Source organism: Manis javanica, chromosome 2, assembly GCF_040802235.1.
Source record: "Manis javanica isolate MJ-LG chromosome 2, MJ_LKY, whole genome shotgun sequence".
NCBI classification, from domain to species: Eukaryota; Metazoa; Chordata; class Mammalia; order Pholidota; family Manidae; genus Manis; species Manis javanica.
Window position 1 is genome coordinate 118,544,533 of NC_133157.1, and position 18,147 is coordinate 118,562,679.

Genomic DNA, 18,147 nt, shown 5'->3' on the forward strand with positions numbered 1-18,147 from the left:
ATTTTTTAAATTATTAACTGAGGGCATCAGTTGGGAAGTTTTGTGGGAGAGGGTGGGCAAGCAATGAGAGAACAATTTAGAGAGAGGTCACTGTGAAGCAGTCACTCCAGAGAGAAGCAGGTATACAAACCAGGGACATGCAGTGGGACTGCTGGGCAGTGTTGAGGGTCTACTTGTTAATCGTGAGTTTGAAGGGAAACTAGTCAACCTGGTTGTGTGGTTTCTTCCAGCTACGTCACAGGTGTAAAGATGTAAGGTTTAACCAGAGTTGGGGTTTTTTCACTCCAGGGGACTGGCCCTGGAGAGAGAGCAGAACAAGAGTGTTGATGAATTATGAAACATAATTCAAGAATTAGGATTTAGAGTGGGGAAGGAGAAAATGAAGAAGAATGCAGGCTGAGGAAAGTTGATGGATATAAAGAAAGTGAGGAATCCATGGATTGGAGGCATGGATGAGGTTGAAAGTTGTGGATAGAGAAGTGAATTTCATGGGTTAATATTATTATGCAATATTAAAAGATACTTATTAATAGATATTTTTCTCTGTATGCATTCACATAAAAACATACCAACTTTTTAACATTGAAAAGAGTGAGGCTTTGCTTAGATAATTGAAAAAATGTGATGGCCACCAGAAGTTCTGGGAGCCCTTCCTTTTTTTAGTAATTTCATACAAATGGCTGAATGCAATATAGCAAGGATGTAAAAGGTTAAAAGCACTACTTGGAAATCAAGAAATCTGGGAACTTGTTTCAGGTTCTGTGCAAAATTTCCTTTTTAAAGTCACCTGACCTCATTGGCCATATTCTCCTAATTATTTCAAGCACTGTGCCCCGTGCTGGGCATATAGTCACACCAGAAAATGAGAACAGGGTGCCACTGGAGTATGGAGATGGGCATTCAACCCAAATGGGATTGAGAGTGGTCCCATTTGGAGGAAATCATGTCTAAGCTGGAGTTTTGAAAGATAAGAAGGAGTTAGAAGATTGCTAAGAAACCACAGGCAGAAATGGGAGGGAATAGTGTATATAAAGATCCTCAGGCAAGAAAGAAATGACCTGAAGGATCCCAGGTGGCTGGTTCAGAGTGTCTGAGAGAAGAAATGTTGAGATACAAGACTAGGAAATTAATAAGGGCCATATTTTAAAGGACCTAGTAGGTTATGTTAAAAGAAATTCCATCCCCAAAGCAATGCATGGGCTTAGTGTTGGGTTTTGCCTAGAGCAGGACTGTAAGACGCAATCACTTTAACGTGTGTGGGATTTGCTTTGATGAAGAAGTTGAGTTTTACCATTTCTAAGGTGCATTCTAAAATTCTTTGATTCATTATATTAACACCTAAATATAAAGCATTACATCAAAATGAGTTAAATATGGTCCTCATATTTTAATCTGAAAAGAATTTTAATAGCAATTAATATGGGACTCTAATAAACATAAAAGTAAAGCCCTACTTAGAAAGTCTTATTAAACTTATATTCGTCTGTTTGCAAAAATAATGGCAATTAAAATTTCCTGTGACTCTGAGTACATTTGGTTACTGCTGTGTATCTTCTTCCATCATATCAGTGAAAATATTAGGTAATTTCCTATGAGTTTGTGTACCATTTAATATCCCTGATCAAATGTAGATGAAACTGCTTTCTGTCTCCAGTGATTTAGACTTTTGAGATGCTTCCATTAATTGGAAAAACAATCATCTTTGATAAGTTCCCTGATCCTTCGGATACATGGGAAATTACCGAAACCATTGGCAAAGGAACCTACGGGAAAGTTTTTAAAGTGTTGAACAAGAAAAATGGCCAAAAAGCAGCAGTCAAAATTCTGGATCCAATTCATGTAAGTCACATTACTTTTTTTCCCACTAATTAACTTTGTTTTTATCTGTATTGAATAGTTAAAAAGTCTATAGTCATATTATCTTGATTTATTTGTTACAGTGTCAGTTAGAACCTGAAGAAAATGTAAAAAGAAAGTCTACTTAGTTTTTCCTCATTTATCTGCTTAACATCTATTATGGGGCCAATAAATACTTAATAAGTCAATAAATATAAAGTACAAATAATTACATAAATATAGCTCTCAACAGCTCAAGTTTATTTAATATGATTTTAGATTTCAAAAATTGTAAAATACAGTCACATGGGTCTGTAAGTATTCCTCAAATGTCGTTTTGACCAGACCTTTTCTTCTTGCCTTTATTTAGGTTTCAGGTAGAATTTCTCTCAAGCTAAGTCAGAAATGTTTTTTAAAAATTAAATATCTTTCAGAGAAGGGATGTTAATGTTCAGGTTTGCTTAAATGTTTCTAAAGCAGAAATGGTGTATAATCAGGGTAAAGTTCCTTGTGACAAACTGGATTTCAGGTTTAGTCCTCATGGCCTATTTGTAAGTGATGCCCCAGTGGAACCTTCCTTTGATTTTTTTGGAATAGCAGTTGTGATAAGGGATCCTACGGAGCCTTGCCTTTGCCTTAAAGAGCATGAGGAGATTGACAAGATTCTTTTCAGGGGATGAAAGCTGGCCATTTGGAAGCATTTTCAGCTCCTGGGAAAAAAGTGGCTCTCCCATGGCACACGGTGAGCCAGAATGACTCAGCCATCACATAATGCCCCAACGTCTATGGAGAGAACCTTCTCCAATTACTTGATGGTTGCACGTGATGGGATTGTGGTTTGATGAAGTGACGTTATGTGTGCGGTGAGGACACGGAGTCCTAGACCTTGTCACAACTCTTACATGAACAAGCATACAACAGTGCAAAAGGTCCTGGGCCTCTGTTCACCTTAAGGTTGCTCTTTATTTTTCAATAGTTTATTTCTACTAAACCCATTATAACCACAGTGCTTCATGTATTTTGAGCAGAGAGGGAGAGTGGGGGTTTATTCTTAAGTAATAATTTAGGTACACTGGAGGAAAAAAAACGAGAAATACTATGCTCAGGTTAACTGATACTGAAGGTCTTCATATTCCCCTGTGGAAAGTTCTAACCATTTAAACTGAGAGAAGAGAGACACAAATAAGCTGCATCAAAGTGACTGTACCTCCTGCCTCCAGTCTTTGTAGCTACAGGTTGGGATTCATGGTGGCAACAGAAAGGCCTTCCCCTAGATCTCAGTGTCTGGCCCCACAATTAGGGTTTTTCTCTCCCATTTCCCTGCTTCTTAATGGAGAAGAATGAGTGGTTTACAGATTCATGAATCCACTATTCTTTCATAATGTACTCCTGTTGGTGTACTACTATCTTATAAACCATGTTTTGTTTCATTGTTTTATTAAAACATACTGAGTTCATAACTGTAGTATGAAGTTTTTTCTATGGCTGCTTTCATTCTTTTCATAGTACATATATACCTTTCTAGGAATTATTAATTTACTCTTCATCATGTCCCAAATCGAATAAAAAATACTTATAACCATAAGATTATAATCTTAATCAAATAAATGTAAATGCACCCAAGCATTTTACAGAATGGCTTTTTTATTAAAAGGATCCTACTATTATGAATTTTGAACTAGTACATTTCTTTCCAAGAAAGAGATGAAATGAACACAATTAGAAGATAGTAAGTGGGCTGCTTGTCTCGAGCCTGCCCGCACTCCCTTCTTGAGTGTGTACTTCACTTTTTTAAACTATTCTTTGTTTGTAAAAAAAGAAGGTAATAAGTGGTAGACTTCGAATCTAGACCTGCATCTTTTGCTAACTAGCTCTGTGACTTTAACTTCTCTGAGCTTTAGTTTGTTCCTCTCAAATTAGAGCTCTGGTCCATAACTCTTTACAGCTCTGTGATTGCATGGTTCTGTCTTCAAACAGTGTGGACACTAAATGTTACTGTAAAAACAGTTCAAGCTTTCTCTCATCTATTATTCTGTGAGTTGTTTCATGTATTGTGTGTTTTTCTAGAAACATGACTAAAGTGTCTATCTTGCATTTTTCTTGAAAAGATAGCAACCTCTTCTATTTCTGGTAAATGGACCTTTAGCTAACTAAAGGCTATATGCCATCTTCTATAATTTAACTCTATTTTACTTTTTTCGAAAGGTGGGAATGTATTGCTTATATGACTAGTATTTGAAAGCTTCTAAATATCCTGTATTTCAAAAACAAAATGAACCAACTAAGAGTTTTTATTTCATATCAGTGGCTTTGCCACTGAAACAAAGTTAATACTACAAAGAAAGGAAAATCATCTGGAGTAGTTCTCCATGCATGTTTCTTTCTAATTGCATACAAAAATAATATTTTATTTATTCCTTTCTAAGTCAGTGAGATTAACACAATCAGAGATGTATTTGATTAGCAAGAAAATTGCAATCTCTCCCCATAAACAATGTTATGAGAAATTTCAGTACATAATACTGAGAACAAGAAAAGCTATTAAGACCTTGCTTTGACAAAATTCTGTATTGGTAGTCTATAATAGGTTTCTTTGACATTAATCGTGCTTTTCTCATAGTTCTCTTCCTATGACTTTTTGAAACTAGGATATCGATGAAGAGATTGAAGTGGAGTATAACATACTAAAAGCACTTTCTGACCACCCTAATGTTGTTAAATTTTATGGGATGTACTTTAAGAAGGATGAAATAAATGGAGATAAGCTGTGGTTGGTTCTTGAGGTAAGTGTTCCACATGATTTTATAGTTGGATATTTACAATGTGGTATAGGAATGACTTAATGTTTATGTAACATTGACACCATAAAGCAGTTCTAGAATGTTCCTTACTGGTCACATCCTCAGTAAAATGTTGTGTCCAGTTCTGACCTTGTCACCTTAAGACACATAAGGAAATTAAATGTAAGCCACAAAGACTATTAAATATAAAAAGAAAATGTCTTCACAATAAAAGACTAAAGAAACTAGGGTTATTTTCTTTGCAGAAGAACAAGCTTAAAAGGGACTTCATTATAATATTTACTTATTCATCCATATTTTGTTCAACTAACACGTGATAGAGGCTCAGTGCCAGGTGCTAGAAAATAAGAGGAAATTAGTGTCAGTGAGGCTTCATTAGACAAAAATGGTGAGCTGTGATTTTGTTTTTCTGTCTTCATTGAATACTAATGACAAAGTACAGAACCAGATATTCACATTTATGGGGTAAAAAAATACCCTATTAGAAATGGTGTTGAATACTTAATAAGTTGTCCCCAAAGAACTACAGAGTGTGTCTTTTCAAGTCCCAAGAGTTGGTTTGGACAATTCTAATGTAGGAGTACTAAAAGGTATCTCTCTAAGGTAACTGTCAGCCCTAGTACAATGTGCTTTTTCTAATTTTCATTGAATATTATTATTCAAGAGGTAATCTTTCATTCTAATAAACTTCATAAGAAGTTTTAAAGTTTGCTTTTATCGAACTAAAGACTAGTAGAACCTTTATTTAACCACTGTAATGGCATATTTTGTATCCATTATGATGTTATTAGCATTTAATTATTGTATTTCTTTCAGAATGTTCTATTGGTTTTCCTGCAGGGGCATGATAATCACTATTAATTATAATGTTTCCATACTTTATATATATATTTTTTAATTATGGTTTTTAAGTGATTCTACAAGCAATGGATGATCATAGTAGAAAACACTTTAGACTATACAAAGAACCACTTGTAACATTTTATGAATTTACTTCATCCTTTTTTGTATGTTTAAAATGATTGGCAATATTATTTATGAAATTTTTTTCACTTAATATAATTCCAGATAGACAATCATTTTTATCTTTTTCAAAATAAATACATTGATGTTGTTTATTAAAAGCAAATATAACCAAAAGGCTTGTACTGTAGAGCAATAATAATGTAGGTGCACCTTCTCCTGAGCAGGTGATGTACCTGGAAATGTATGGCTGAGCTCTGCTCTTTCATTTTGTAATCTGTACTCTGAAATTTGGCAGGGTCCTTAAATTGTACTTCTGGAGTCCTACATCCCCCTGCTCCATTCTGGAGGTCTGTCATCTGACCTCTCTGATAGCTCTCTGCTGTGCCCTTGGGTGGAGTCAAGTTTCCTGGGCCTCCTGGCCTCCTCTTTGCAGGTTTGCTCTCTGTCTGGCCCATCATGTAGTAGTATGCACCATACACTCATTATCCACTGCCCTGGTGTCACCACATCTTGAGTCCCTTCCATTCAGTTTCTCTAGGGAATGAAACTTCCGTCTCTTGCCTGGGTGTGTGTGACAGAGGAGGGCCCAGGCAGGCTCCTAGATGTGGGGTAAGAAAGTGTCAGCACTTTGATTAGAGACTTCCAAAGGATCCCTTGCTTTCTGCTCCTCCTCTTCCAACTCTGCCTCCACTTTCACTATTAACTAGCTCTTCTTGGGCTGATCTGCTCAGGTGACCTCAGAGTAGCCCTCAGCTAGTACTTCAGCATGCAGCTGCCCCTGCATCGCTAAACCAGTTGTCACTAGGTTATCTGCTTTCCATACTGAAAAATTTTGTTGAAATTGCTTGTCCACTGCTCTCTTTCCTTGTGGTTTATACTGTTAAATATTCTTTTGCTATCGTTTTAATGAAGATTTATAGTGAGAGGAAATAAATTTATCTGTTAAATCTGCCACCTTTAGTTGAACCATAGAGCGTTTCAGTTGTAAAAAAGCATTTTCAAGAACTTTTTCAAAATCTGAAACTGTGTATTAAAGTATTTTATAGAAATTTAAAGATTTTTAAAAACCAGTTGTGCTCTTTAAAAATAGGCAATTTATTATGACAGCAGAATTATTTTGATTTCTCAAGTTAAGATAGCTTTGTTTTTAGTTGAATTATGTATTAAGACAAAGCAAAGCTTTTACTGATCTAAACTTAACTGCCTAAGTAATAGTACACAAATTATGAACTTAGACTATTTTGCCTTATGTCAGTGGATAATTCTTAAAAATTTACTTTCATGTTTGTGTTTGCATATTTGAGATGTAATGGTGTGCAAATCTTAATGTAGTCTTGAATAAAATTTTTTATCATTATTTCCTTCAAAACTTTTCAGTAATTAATTGTTTTTTTCCATGCAGAATCATTTACAGTTTAGCATTTGAGTGGAGATTCAGGTATTCTGCCTAATGGGCCTGGGCACAAGGTATAAATCTCTGTCCAGAGATTAAAATATTGAATGAGATCGATCATTGTCTTTTATGCCTATCAAATCCTTGTTCTAATTATATTGTTATTTCTCAGTATTGTCACTTGGGATTCGGAGAGAGTTGAAAACTCTGGATTATAGTTAAATGTCCTTTTGAGAGAGTAGAAAGGTTGATTAAAATGGTTTTAGAACATCTAGTACAAGTGAAGCAGTTTCCTGATATAATGAATTAGTAGAGAATTAATATCTTCTTTGAATTTTGTCCTTATATTTTATTATCAGGTGGAAGTATTGGAAATATTCCAAAGGGACCTGAGGGAAAAGAATATATGGTAGTTTATTAAAATAATATTTAAGAAATCTTATGTAACTGAATTTACAAAGTAGTGAAAGAAGAGTATAAAGAAAGTACAAAGTTGGCAAACTGTATGTAAGATAATTGATTTGCATATGTAAATTAGGCTAATTACATGTACACATAAGTGACTCAGAGTGCAATTATTTGATTTATAAACATGAATGGTGCAGGTGCTGCTTTAGAGGCTTGTTCAGAAAACTGGCTTGTGACATCAATACTTTGTTCTACAAAATGACTAATTATACTTCTTCGGTAATAAAGCCCAAATAAGTTATTTTACCCAAGGATACAAATGAGTGGCTAACGAGAGGCTGTAATACTATACAGAAAGTCATTTTATCAGTGCCGGGCTTCAACATGTATCTCCACAGAGAGGGTGTCCTGGAGAGGTGAGCAATCGGTGTTACACCCTGTTATTAGCTTGGCCTGTGGGAGGCTACACCTGCTCAAACTCCTGCTCAGTGACTTTTCCCCATGAAAAATCATTTTATTTATATTTTGATCCAGAATTGAAATCCTAAGAAAAATATTTCCCCAGCTCTTGCTGGGTGGCCTGTTTTCTTTATTATTTCGTCATGAGTTTTAATTATTCTTCCACCTTGATACAGTTTTGCTCTTTCCTGTATTTTTCCTTCATTTTGTTATACTCTTTGATCATGAGTGTATACAAAGCCCTGTTTAGCAAAATTTCCTTATAAATTCTCTGTATGTTCATATTCAGACTCTATTGCCCATATTTATTAAAAGAGCACTAGTTGCCCTCTGAAATTCCAGTCACATGCTTATAACAAAACTAATAAGAGAAGGGAAAGAAAGTTTTCTGTGGGAACTGATTTTTTAAAATATATTTTTTATAGAATGCCTGTGGGAGTTTTATTGTCACTTATATCTTAGGTTCTCCTAGTGATACAGGCATAAGGGGAGAACTAATTTTTTTTTTTACTTATGAAATACTATACTACATGATTTTTTAAAAATACCATCCTTACATTAATTGCTGCTTATTGCTGCCATATTTCTTGATGACATGCTTAGTAAACTATCGATACCTCTTTTGGCTTTGCATTTTCTTTAAGTCCTAGTGTGTGGTGTTGAGGGTCAGTGGCCAGGTTGGAGGGAAACCTGAGGACGTGGGAGTTGGTTAGGTTTCTGTATGTTTATCACTGAGCCGAGAGACTTAACAGAGTCAAAATTGAATTAAATCAGTCTGTTATTAAGCATTTGCCACTGAAAAAACAAGGGGAAAACAAATTTACCTGTAATTTTCCTTTTTGGTTGGATGAAGAGCCACAGTGCAATCATGTAAGGAAAGCAGTCTTTGTTCCAGGGACTGTTTATGTGGGACTTCAGCCGTAAGGGAGCCAAAATTCAGAGTTTGGGTATCTTTCTTTTAAGGGTCTCTTTCCCTCATAATCCAGTCTTAACTGTAATTACTCCTTTCACAGTGGTCCTGCAGACTGTATTCTGTTATTTATCTGAGTTGGTCTTGATTTGTTCACTCTTTTAATAGTGACATTGCTTTCTCTCATTGCTTTCCAATTTAAAAAATTTTTGTCTTTAAATTATATCCCTTCCAAGAAATCAAATACTGGAAATTACAGGTGGTACTTGGAAGCACAAAAATTAGGCAGATAGTCATAAAGGCTCTCAAATGCACATTTCAGGTAATTGAAGTGGTTTTCATAGATATAAATACTGCTTTCATCTGTCATGTGTAGTTCTGTTTTTATACTTACATCTAGTAAGATAAGATCTATCATTAGAAAAAGAAACATAGGGTGACAGAAAGAAAATAAGTTAGAGTAAGTGAATAAGTGGCTGCTATTTGTTTAGTTCTTAACCCTCTGATGTTTCTGCCCTGGAGATAACATGTCCACAGAAGGGGACATGAAGCCGCTGCAGGCTTGTCTATGTGGGAGGTCACGGAATCAGGGCAGGATTGGGAAGCCGGGCTTCTGGATTGCTCTAATAGCATAGCATTGTTCCTTCCTTCCTGTAGCTGTGCACAATTGCAGTGGAGGAGCAGACTGAGGGGATGGTTCCTTTTATGTTCATAGGGCTGAAACAACCATTCCCAGATCTCATATAAAAGGCTGTTATTTGGTGTACTTGCAGCACAACAGATAGCCAATTACCTACAGTCATTTCATTTAATTTTCTGTTTAAAGGACAAGTTGGAAAACCAGGCTAAATGTACTTCCTTACACTCATCTAACCCAGGAAATATATAAATACTATATGTCATATTTGTGCATCTTTCTTCCCTAGCCATACTTAATTCTTCCAACAGCATCAGCTCCCTGAAGAGGAGTGCAAGTATAGTATTATTTCAGGGGGAAAAAGTCAAGGGAGCCGAAGAGTTTTGCTGTTTGGTGAATCAATATATTTTTACCATATACATTAAAATATTTCACCCGAGTTCCTTTTTTATCATCAACTTCTTGTTGCTACTATTGTCGATGTTTATGGTGTTTTCCTAAGGATTTTAAAACCTGTTAGGGTGAGGGAACTGTTTAATATCTTGATTTAGTGATTACATCATTGTATACAATTGCCAAAACACATCCCACTGCATACTTAAATGAGTCAATTATGTCATATGTCAATAGTGCCTTAAAATACTGCTTCCAGTTTACACATTAGAAAAGTAATGTGAAAATTATATGTATTACAAAACTATACATTAGGAAATACCTATCAGGTGATGGTACCATTCTCATTAGTATTTTCTCAGGAATTTTTTGGAATGCAGAATTTGGTATGTTTTATTGAAATTAGGTCAAACATGTCAAACTTTGAAGAGGTACCTTCCATACCATGTGAAAAGATGGCCTTCTGTTATTGTGTGAGTGTGTGTGTGTGTGTGTGTGTGTGTGTGTGTGTGTGCACTCACGTGCATGCACACGTGTATGCATAAGGGTACAGAACTTAAGTGTATTCACCCAGTTACTTACTAATTTCTTAAATGTTATCTGTCACTTCGAGCCAGGCCCAAGTAGAGTGACCTATACCTGTTAGTGCTCCTATCTGTGCTGGTAGGGTTTGCATGTTCAACGGAGAGTCTGTCATCATAAAGCTTATAGTCCAATGGGGGAGAAAGACAACTTAAAAGAAATAAATATATAACTATATGTATGTATTAATGCTATAGGGAATATTAATGGGCTATTAATAAAGATGAAAGGAAAAACCTATGAAAATAGAAGTGAAAGGAGGGCTGAGTAGGTAACATTTCAGTCTGCCACCTGAAAAAATAGGATAGTTTTTATACCTTTATTCTTTAATATATCTTCCAAATACTCTGATGCTAGGAATCACTCCTGTCTCAAACCCACTGAAGCAAAAACTTCAAGAATGACATTTTAAAAACTAGTTTTTAAACAAATGCTAAGGTGATTCTTTTCAAAGGAAAATTTGGAAAACACTGTCAAAGGTTCTCAAATTTTAGTGTGCATAAAAATGATCTGAGACTTCTGCTTCTGGCTATTGCAGTAACTTGTGTCATCATGTACCAAAATTAGCTAGAAAACTGGATAAAATGTATTTTAAAAAACACAATACTTCTCAGACATTGGAAAAGAGACAGCTTAGGCCTGTGACATTGAAAAAAGAAAATCAATGAGGAGAATTTTACAGTCACCTCATTTTCATTGTTAGAGGCAGTAACGATCAAGGAAGGAATTCCCAAGGAGATCACAGCAGTCTTATTAAACTGAGAAGATTGGAAAGGTAGTTGTGGCTGAAATTTGCAGAAAAGAGGGAGTTAAGGAAGAAGAAAGTGCTAGAACTCTGCCTGGGGACTCCCATGAGCCTTTGACCAAAAACCAAACTCAATAGGTAGAGGGCAAGACTTCAGGTAGTTGGGCAAACAACAGTTACCAGGGAGAGAATTACAGAAAGCTATAATCGAAACAACTACCAGAGTTTGTGCAGGGTTGAGAGATGCTTGAGAAACTTTGTTAAACACCTGAAGCAGTTAGTAGAGACCCCTAGAAAGGTTATGTTTTAGGGGAAGGGCTAAACTAGACGTAAAGAGCTACCCTAAACCCACCCCAAAAACTATAAAAACAAGTCTTCAAAGGTTCATGTTGGTCCACAAGTAAATTAACTGCTTGCCAGAACAACATTCAACATTCATGAATGGAAACAATAAAACCCAAACATTCAAATATAAAATTAATAACATCCAAAATATAATAAAAATAATTAGATATGTGAAGAGGCAGGAATATGTCACCCATTATCAGAAGAACAATCAATCAATAGAAGCAGACCCACCAAATAAACTAAAATAAAATGACCAATCTGATGGAGTTAGAGGTAAGGACTTCAAAACAATTATAAATATGCTCAAGGATCTCAAGGAAAATCTGAACATAATGTTGAAAGAAATGGAAACTATAGAAAAGAACTGAATGCAACTTCTAGAACTGAAAAATACAGTATCTATAGTGAAAAATGCACAATATTGAGTTTTATGGCAGATTAGACATATGGAAGAAAAGATCAGTGAACTTAAAGACAGGAAAATAGAAGCTGCCCAGACTGAGCACCGAGAGAAAAAAAGAATGGGGAAAAAAGCCCGTTTGACCATAGTATATTATGTAGTATTCTAATCTACTTGTAACTGGAGTCTGAGAACTGGGGTGGCTGGGGGGTGGGGTGGTGGGGGTAGGGGAAGATACAATATTTAAATAAATAGTGGCTGAAATTTTTCTGAATTTGGTAAACACTAAAAAGCCACAGCTCTAAGAAGCTCAAAATCCCACTTGTAGAATAAACTAAAACCACTCTAAGATGTGTCACAATTAAGATGCTGAACATTAATAATGAAAATTATAAAAATACCAAGAGGAAAAAGATCACATTACATGTAGAGATCAAAGATCAGAGTAGCCACTAATTTTTGAAAACGAGTGCAATAGAATGACATCATTAATGCAATGCAATAGAATGGTATCTTCTCAGCTTGCCTCTTCTGGCATGGACCCATGCCTTGCGAGCAAGCTGGGGTGTGGGTAATGGGTACCCCGTTATTCTTGGCATGCCACTCCTGAGTTAAGACTCCATTGTATGAATGGAGGCTAGGTAGAGGGATGGAGTCCCCCACATGCTCTAGGAATTTAGCTCTGCAGTACAGAGTTGGGAGAGGAGGTGAGAAGTGCTGGTGGTCTCCCCATCCCAGGAAGCTACTGTAGACCTTGGATGAATCTGGAGGGACAGGAAACCCAGTCTTCTTGGCAACACTCACCCAGAGTGAGTTGGGAGGTGGAGGAAGAGAGTGGCTCAAGTGCACAGAGTCTTGCTGTTCCTACCAAGATTTAGGTATATTCTTGAGTGCTTCTTGATTTGCTGTATATCCTTTACAACAGTTTCCAAAGACTTTAAGTGGTTGTTCATTTTTATAATTTTCATTTGTTATGATTGTTTCACTGGCGATGGGTCCACAGAATTCTTCATAGCACCATTCTGGGAAAGAAGAATCCTATGAAGTCTTTACAAAAGAACTAATGATCTTTTGTCTTGTGTGAGGCCAGCATTATATTGACAAAGGAAGGCAAAGACATTGGAAGAAAAAACTATAACATTCCAGACGAATGTGTATACAATTCTTCACCAAATACTAATGAATAAAATCCAGTAATATATAAAAATGTTAATGTATCATGACTGAGTGGAGTTTATCCCAGGAATGCAAATTTATTAAAACATTTAAGTTTGTTAAATATTAAAATTCACTGCGTCATAATTCACTGCATTAACAGAATCAAAAAGCAAAAAAATCATGAAAAACATACCAAAATTCAACACGCTTTTGTGATAAACATTTTTAGCTCAGTAGGAGGAGATGGAAATTTTACCTAACAAAGTGCATTACCCAGTTTTTTTTTTAAGTAAGCAAAGTTTTGGACTTTTCACAAAAACATAAAATATGTTCAATATCTTTAGTGAAGTTCAAATTAAAACCATGGTGAGACTACTAGTACACACCCAATGGCTAAAAGTAAAGTGATAAAACAGTATTGGTGAGATTGTGGAGCAAGCTGAACTTTTACACATTGCTTACGCAGTGTGAAATTGCACAATCACTTTGGAAAGAGTACAACAGTGTATATAACATTACACATACATTTACCATATGATCCAGGTTTCACTTGTGGGCATTTACTAAAAACTAGTTTCTAGAAAAAGATCCATACATCAGTGATGGTAGCACTTTTATAAAATAAGCAAAGTAAAAACAAGAATGAATATTGCAAAATAAGAGTTTCTGCTTTTGTGGCCTCACACAGAAAATGGGCAGATGAAGCAAAAGGCATTCCTAAAATAAAAAAACAATGAAGTCAGGAAGCCTTCCCCTACCAAATATAACTCTTGTTAAGAAGTTATAGTTATTGACATAGATATTGATGCAGGAAAAGCCAGATAGGTGTACAAAGCGGATAAAGAGTTCAGAAATAGATCCATTAAGATCTATTTATAGATAAGATAAAGAAAAATGGAAAAACAACAAAAGTCAGGAATACCAACTGCAGAAATTAGCAGTCCTTTTTCAGAAATAGGAGTAAAAATCACATATGCTTTCCCAACATAGTAAAGACAGTGCATTCAGAAAATTTACAAGGGCTGTCTTGGGACGGTAACTGTAATGGTCTGTTTACAGACAATCATCCCTTTTGATTTAGGGCTTTTTGAAAAAAAATGTTTGACTACAGCTTCAGTAGAGAATTCATTTTCACTGCTGCTCTGTTGTTTAATTAGTGTAGCTCCGGTTTAAGAAAATTATACTTCAGTTTTGTTTGATTAAGGAATGTTAAGGGCTTAAAATAGCTTCGTGTTGCAAAGTTATACTTAACAGTTTTTCAGTCCTCTGTTACAAATCCTTCTTTTAGTCTTAGTGATTTAAGAATTGTATAGACTGTTTATGATGTATTCATTCACCTGGATGCAATTCTTTTAAAAGAGAAATATAACATCATTTGTATTTTTAAAAATCTGTTGCCTAGATCAAAAACATTTAAACTTCATTTTATATCTTTTAATCCTTCATATTCATGGAAAAAATGTACTTGAGTTAAATTTTTTTTTCTTTTGCAGGGAATGCATTTTATGCTAGTTGAGCAAATTTAAATTTCATCCCAGAGCATATTTGAAATTTTACTAATTCTAAATGAGGATTTAGAAAATTCATGACGTGATTTCATTTTATTCATCTTTAGAAAGAGTTCAGATACAAATTAAACATTGCAAAGGGATAACAACAATAAAATCAGGGACAGAACATTAAGAAAAAACTTGATAAATTTGAGTTCTCCCCTCTCCCCCCCATAAAATAAATTTCTTTATTGCAGAAGACACCATAACCAATGTAAATGTATCAAAATAACCTAGAGGAGACTTTTTGTCAACATATATGAAGGAAGATTCTCTCTGTCATTAAAACTTTTCTTTTTTTCCCTTCAACTTGATATTATCAGTCTGTCTGTGAAATGCTACAGTGCTGGCTCATAATTATCCACAGAACTATAATTCAAGACCTAGCATATAATCCAGGCAATTATACCTCTAATTTAGGGTTTTTCAAACTTGGCACTGTTGACATCAATGGTGGATTGTTCAGTGCAACGTTGGCAGCACCCCTGAGCTCCCAGTGCCAGTAGCATCTAGTCCTGACATTCAGAGATACCTCCAAGCAAAATCATCCTTGGGGCAAAATCATCCCTGTTTGAAAACCACTGTAAACTGTATTTTAAGCCCAGCAAGGGCTAAAGGTGCTTTGTCTGCCTTTGATCCATGTTAGCACCTATTTTGGTGCTTTGTACATAGGGACAATTCAGGAAATATTTGTTGAATATAAAGAAATAAAGAATAATTCTTCTAGAAACCTTTTCTTAACCAAAAATGCTATTACAACAGAAACTTATGTTATCAAGAATAATTTCTGCATTCATGCCTCACTTATGGGAAAATGTGTTGAATATAAAATGCAACCGTGAGTAGGATAATGTGCTTCTGAAATAGTATTATAGGGGGTCTATCATAACTTGTATTAATTCTTTATTGCTCCTTCATTGTTATTTTAGGACTTTTACAAAAATTCTTGCTTCTGGCACAGCTAGATTTTTAAAAAAATTAATGGACTTTATTTTTTGGACAGTTTTAGTTTTGTAGAAACATTGAACAGTCGGTACAGAGTTCCCATAAACTCCTTATCCCAGTTTTAACTAGTAGTAACATTTTGCAATTGTATGGTATATTTGTTACAGTTGATGAGCCAATAATGATACATTATTAACCCAAATCCATAGTTTACATTAAGATTTGTTTTTGTGTTGTTTATTTTGTGAATTTTTAGACTGTACTTTTTTTTAAGCAATTTTAGATTGCAAGAAGACCACAGACAAGAGTCCCAAAGAGAGGTGGGGTGAAATGCAAAAAAGCTAAAGGTCAGAGATTAGGGGATCCAGTACCCAGGGGTCACAGCTTCATTGGGACCATTTACTGACTTATCTGCCCTCTCAAATTCCTCTGCTAATACCAGTGTTTCTTTGTTCTTTAAATCGGAAGCTCCTTGAAAGTTTCCTGTGGGATTTACTGTTATTACCTAACACTGGTTAATCTGGAGATGAAAACCTCCCTTATCATGTTTTTCCCTCTTGTTTTTCCATTAGATTCCCCTACTTTGGGGAGGAGGCTAAAGAACTTGAGAAACATATTTAAACACAGTTTTCTAGAATGTTAATTGTGATCCTTATTTCAATACACTCTGAAATTTTGCCAGAAAGGAGGCATGTTTTAATATTAATGCACATATGAAATAGTACATAGCCATGTTTGGAAGTCATAGAATCTACTGCACTATTAAGCTATCAGAACTCAAAAATGGTTTTATGCCCTAGATCCTAATATTTGGGACGAATTTGTAGAATCATGATTCTTGTCCTTGAATTCAAAAACCAAGCCCGTGTGTCTCCAGATTCTCTTCTAAAAATTAATTCATATGAAAATTGTGTTCGAGTCACTAATCAGTCTTGCAAGTTTATATATTCATATAATTAATGAAACCATACAGATGATGGAAGTAATCATTTGAAACAAAAAATTGCAACAATTTTTAAAAGTATTTTCAGGAAACCTCTGATAGTATGTACTTAAGATGTCATACCTATTTTAATATATATCTTGAAATATGTTTTTATAGCTATGCAGTGGAGGGTCGGTGACTGATCTCGCAAAAGCCTTCCTGAAAAAGGGCGAAAGAATGAGTGAGCCCATAATTGCCTATATTTTGCATGAAGCACTATTGGTAAGACCATTTAAATTGTTTGTGTGTTAGTTATTGAGCATTCTTGTTAAATAAAAAATGTGAATCCTATTTTTAGAAAAAATCATTATATTAGTATTTATTGGTGCAAGAGTATATGCAAAATCTGAAATGTTTAGCAAAGAAATTCCTTTTTTCCATTCAAAAGCTACCCTCTTTTGTTAACAAAATGCTCAGTTCTGATTTCGTAAGTGCATTTCACTGATTGTAATTGTGATGAAGGTAGCTAATTTTTGTTTTTTTTACTAATAGTTAGGTTTTTATTTGCCCTTTATTTAAAAGAAGTTTATAGAATGCTCTTTTTCTATGGAGATCAACACTCTTTTAATAAACTATTTGATAGAAGCCATGGGTATACTCTGGTTTTAGGAATTTTTATATAGTCCAAAGTACAAATGATGTACTTTGATTGAGCTAATTCAGTGTGAAACATTTAAGAATGTTTGAGTGTTAAATCTTAACATGTATTTTCTATTAATTTTGCACAAATGCATCCACCTAAAAATTTGTTGTTTTTGTTGTTTGATGTTTTCTTTAAAAGTTATTATATATTTCCCACCTTTTAGGGACTTCAGCATTTGCATAGGAACAAAACTATCCACCGTGATGTAAAAGGAAATAACATCCTATTGACCACCGAAGGCGGAGTTAAACTCGTAGATTTCGGTAACTTCTGTTTGACATGCATGAGTTTGGGCTGCAAAATGAGTAGTATGATATGACAGGATAATTTTCCGTCAGCCTTGCTTTCTAGGCATTGAAAGTAGAAAAAAAACAGTATGTCCTTGAAGTGAGAAAATGCAGATATAAAAAAATTTGGCCTACGAGATATTCTTAAAAGGAAGGACTTCTTTCAAGCCAGCTGACTTGTGTTCCTAATGCCACTGTAGCAGTAAGTGTGGTTGATTTTCTCAAATAGACCACATCCCAAGAGATTACAGTGAGCCTTGAGCGGTCATCCCATGGCCCTTACTAATTGCTTTATAAATGGGCATGTCCCCAAATCCAGGATATTGAGACTTGAAGAGAAATCTTCAAAGGTCTCTGGGAAAATTTCTTCCTTCCTAAGGAGGACCAGGGAAAAGGGGTCCCTTTCTTCCGTGGGGCCCTTTGTGACTTATTGTGATGCCTGTAACTGCTGAAGCTGTGTTGTTCTACCTCGACTGGAAGACCAACCCTGAGACAGGCAGAGCTGAGAGGCAGGAAGAATGAGGGTCCTTGATGCCGTCACTGAGCCTCTAAATCTGACTTTGGAGGCTGCCCTATCTCTGGGCCTTTTGTTATGTCAGATGATAAATTTGTGTATTCACTAAGCTGATTTCAAGTTTCTGTGTGCAGCCCAGGGCACCTTAGCTAATACTCTTCCCTTCAGCTAGGAAGTTACTTAGACA

General features: G+C 35.3%; 1 protein-coding gene across 10 annotated transcripts in view; it reads left to right on the forward strand.

Moving 5' to 3' along the window:
- LOC118970050 (myosin-IIIa-like) overlaps positions 1–18,147 on the forward strand; it is a 220,068-nt gene that overhangs the window by 8,675 nt on the left and 193,246 nt on the right. For all 10 annotated transcript variants that reach the window (XR_012128036.1, XR_012128035.1, XR_012128034.1 and 7 more), the window contains exons 3-6: positions 1,655–1,839; positions 4,485–4,619; positions 16,634–16,738; positions 17,323–17,422. Coding sequence is in view for 7 of the 10 variants with exons in the window: in XM_073229232.1 (XP_073085333.1) it covers positions 1,672–1,839; positions 4,485–4,619; positions 16,634–16,738; positions 17,323–17,422 (508 nt within the window). In the remaining 3 variants the exon portion in view is untranslated. The remainder of the gene's footprint in view (positions 1–1,654; positions 1,840–4,484; positions 4,620–16,633; positions 16,739–17,322; positions 17,423–18,147) is intronic.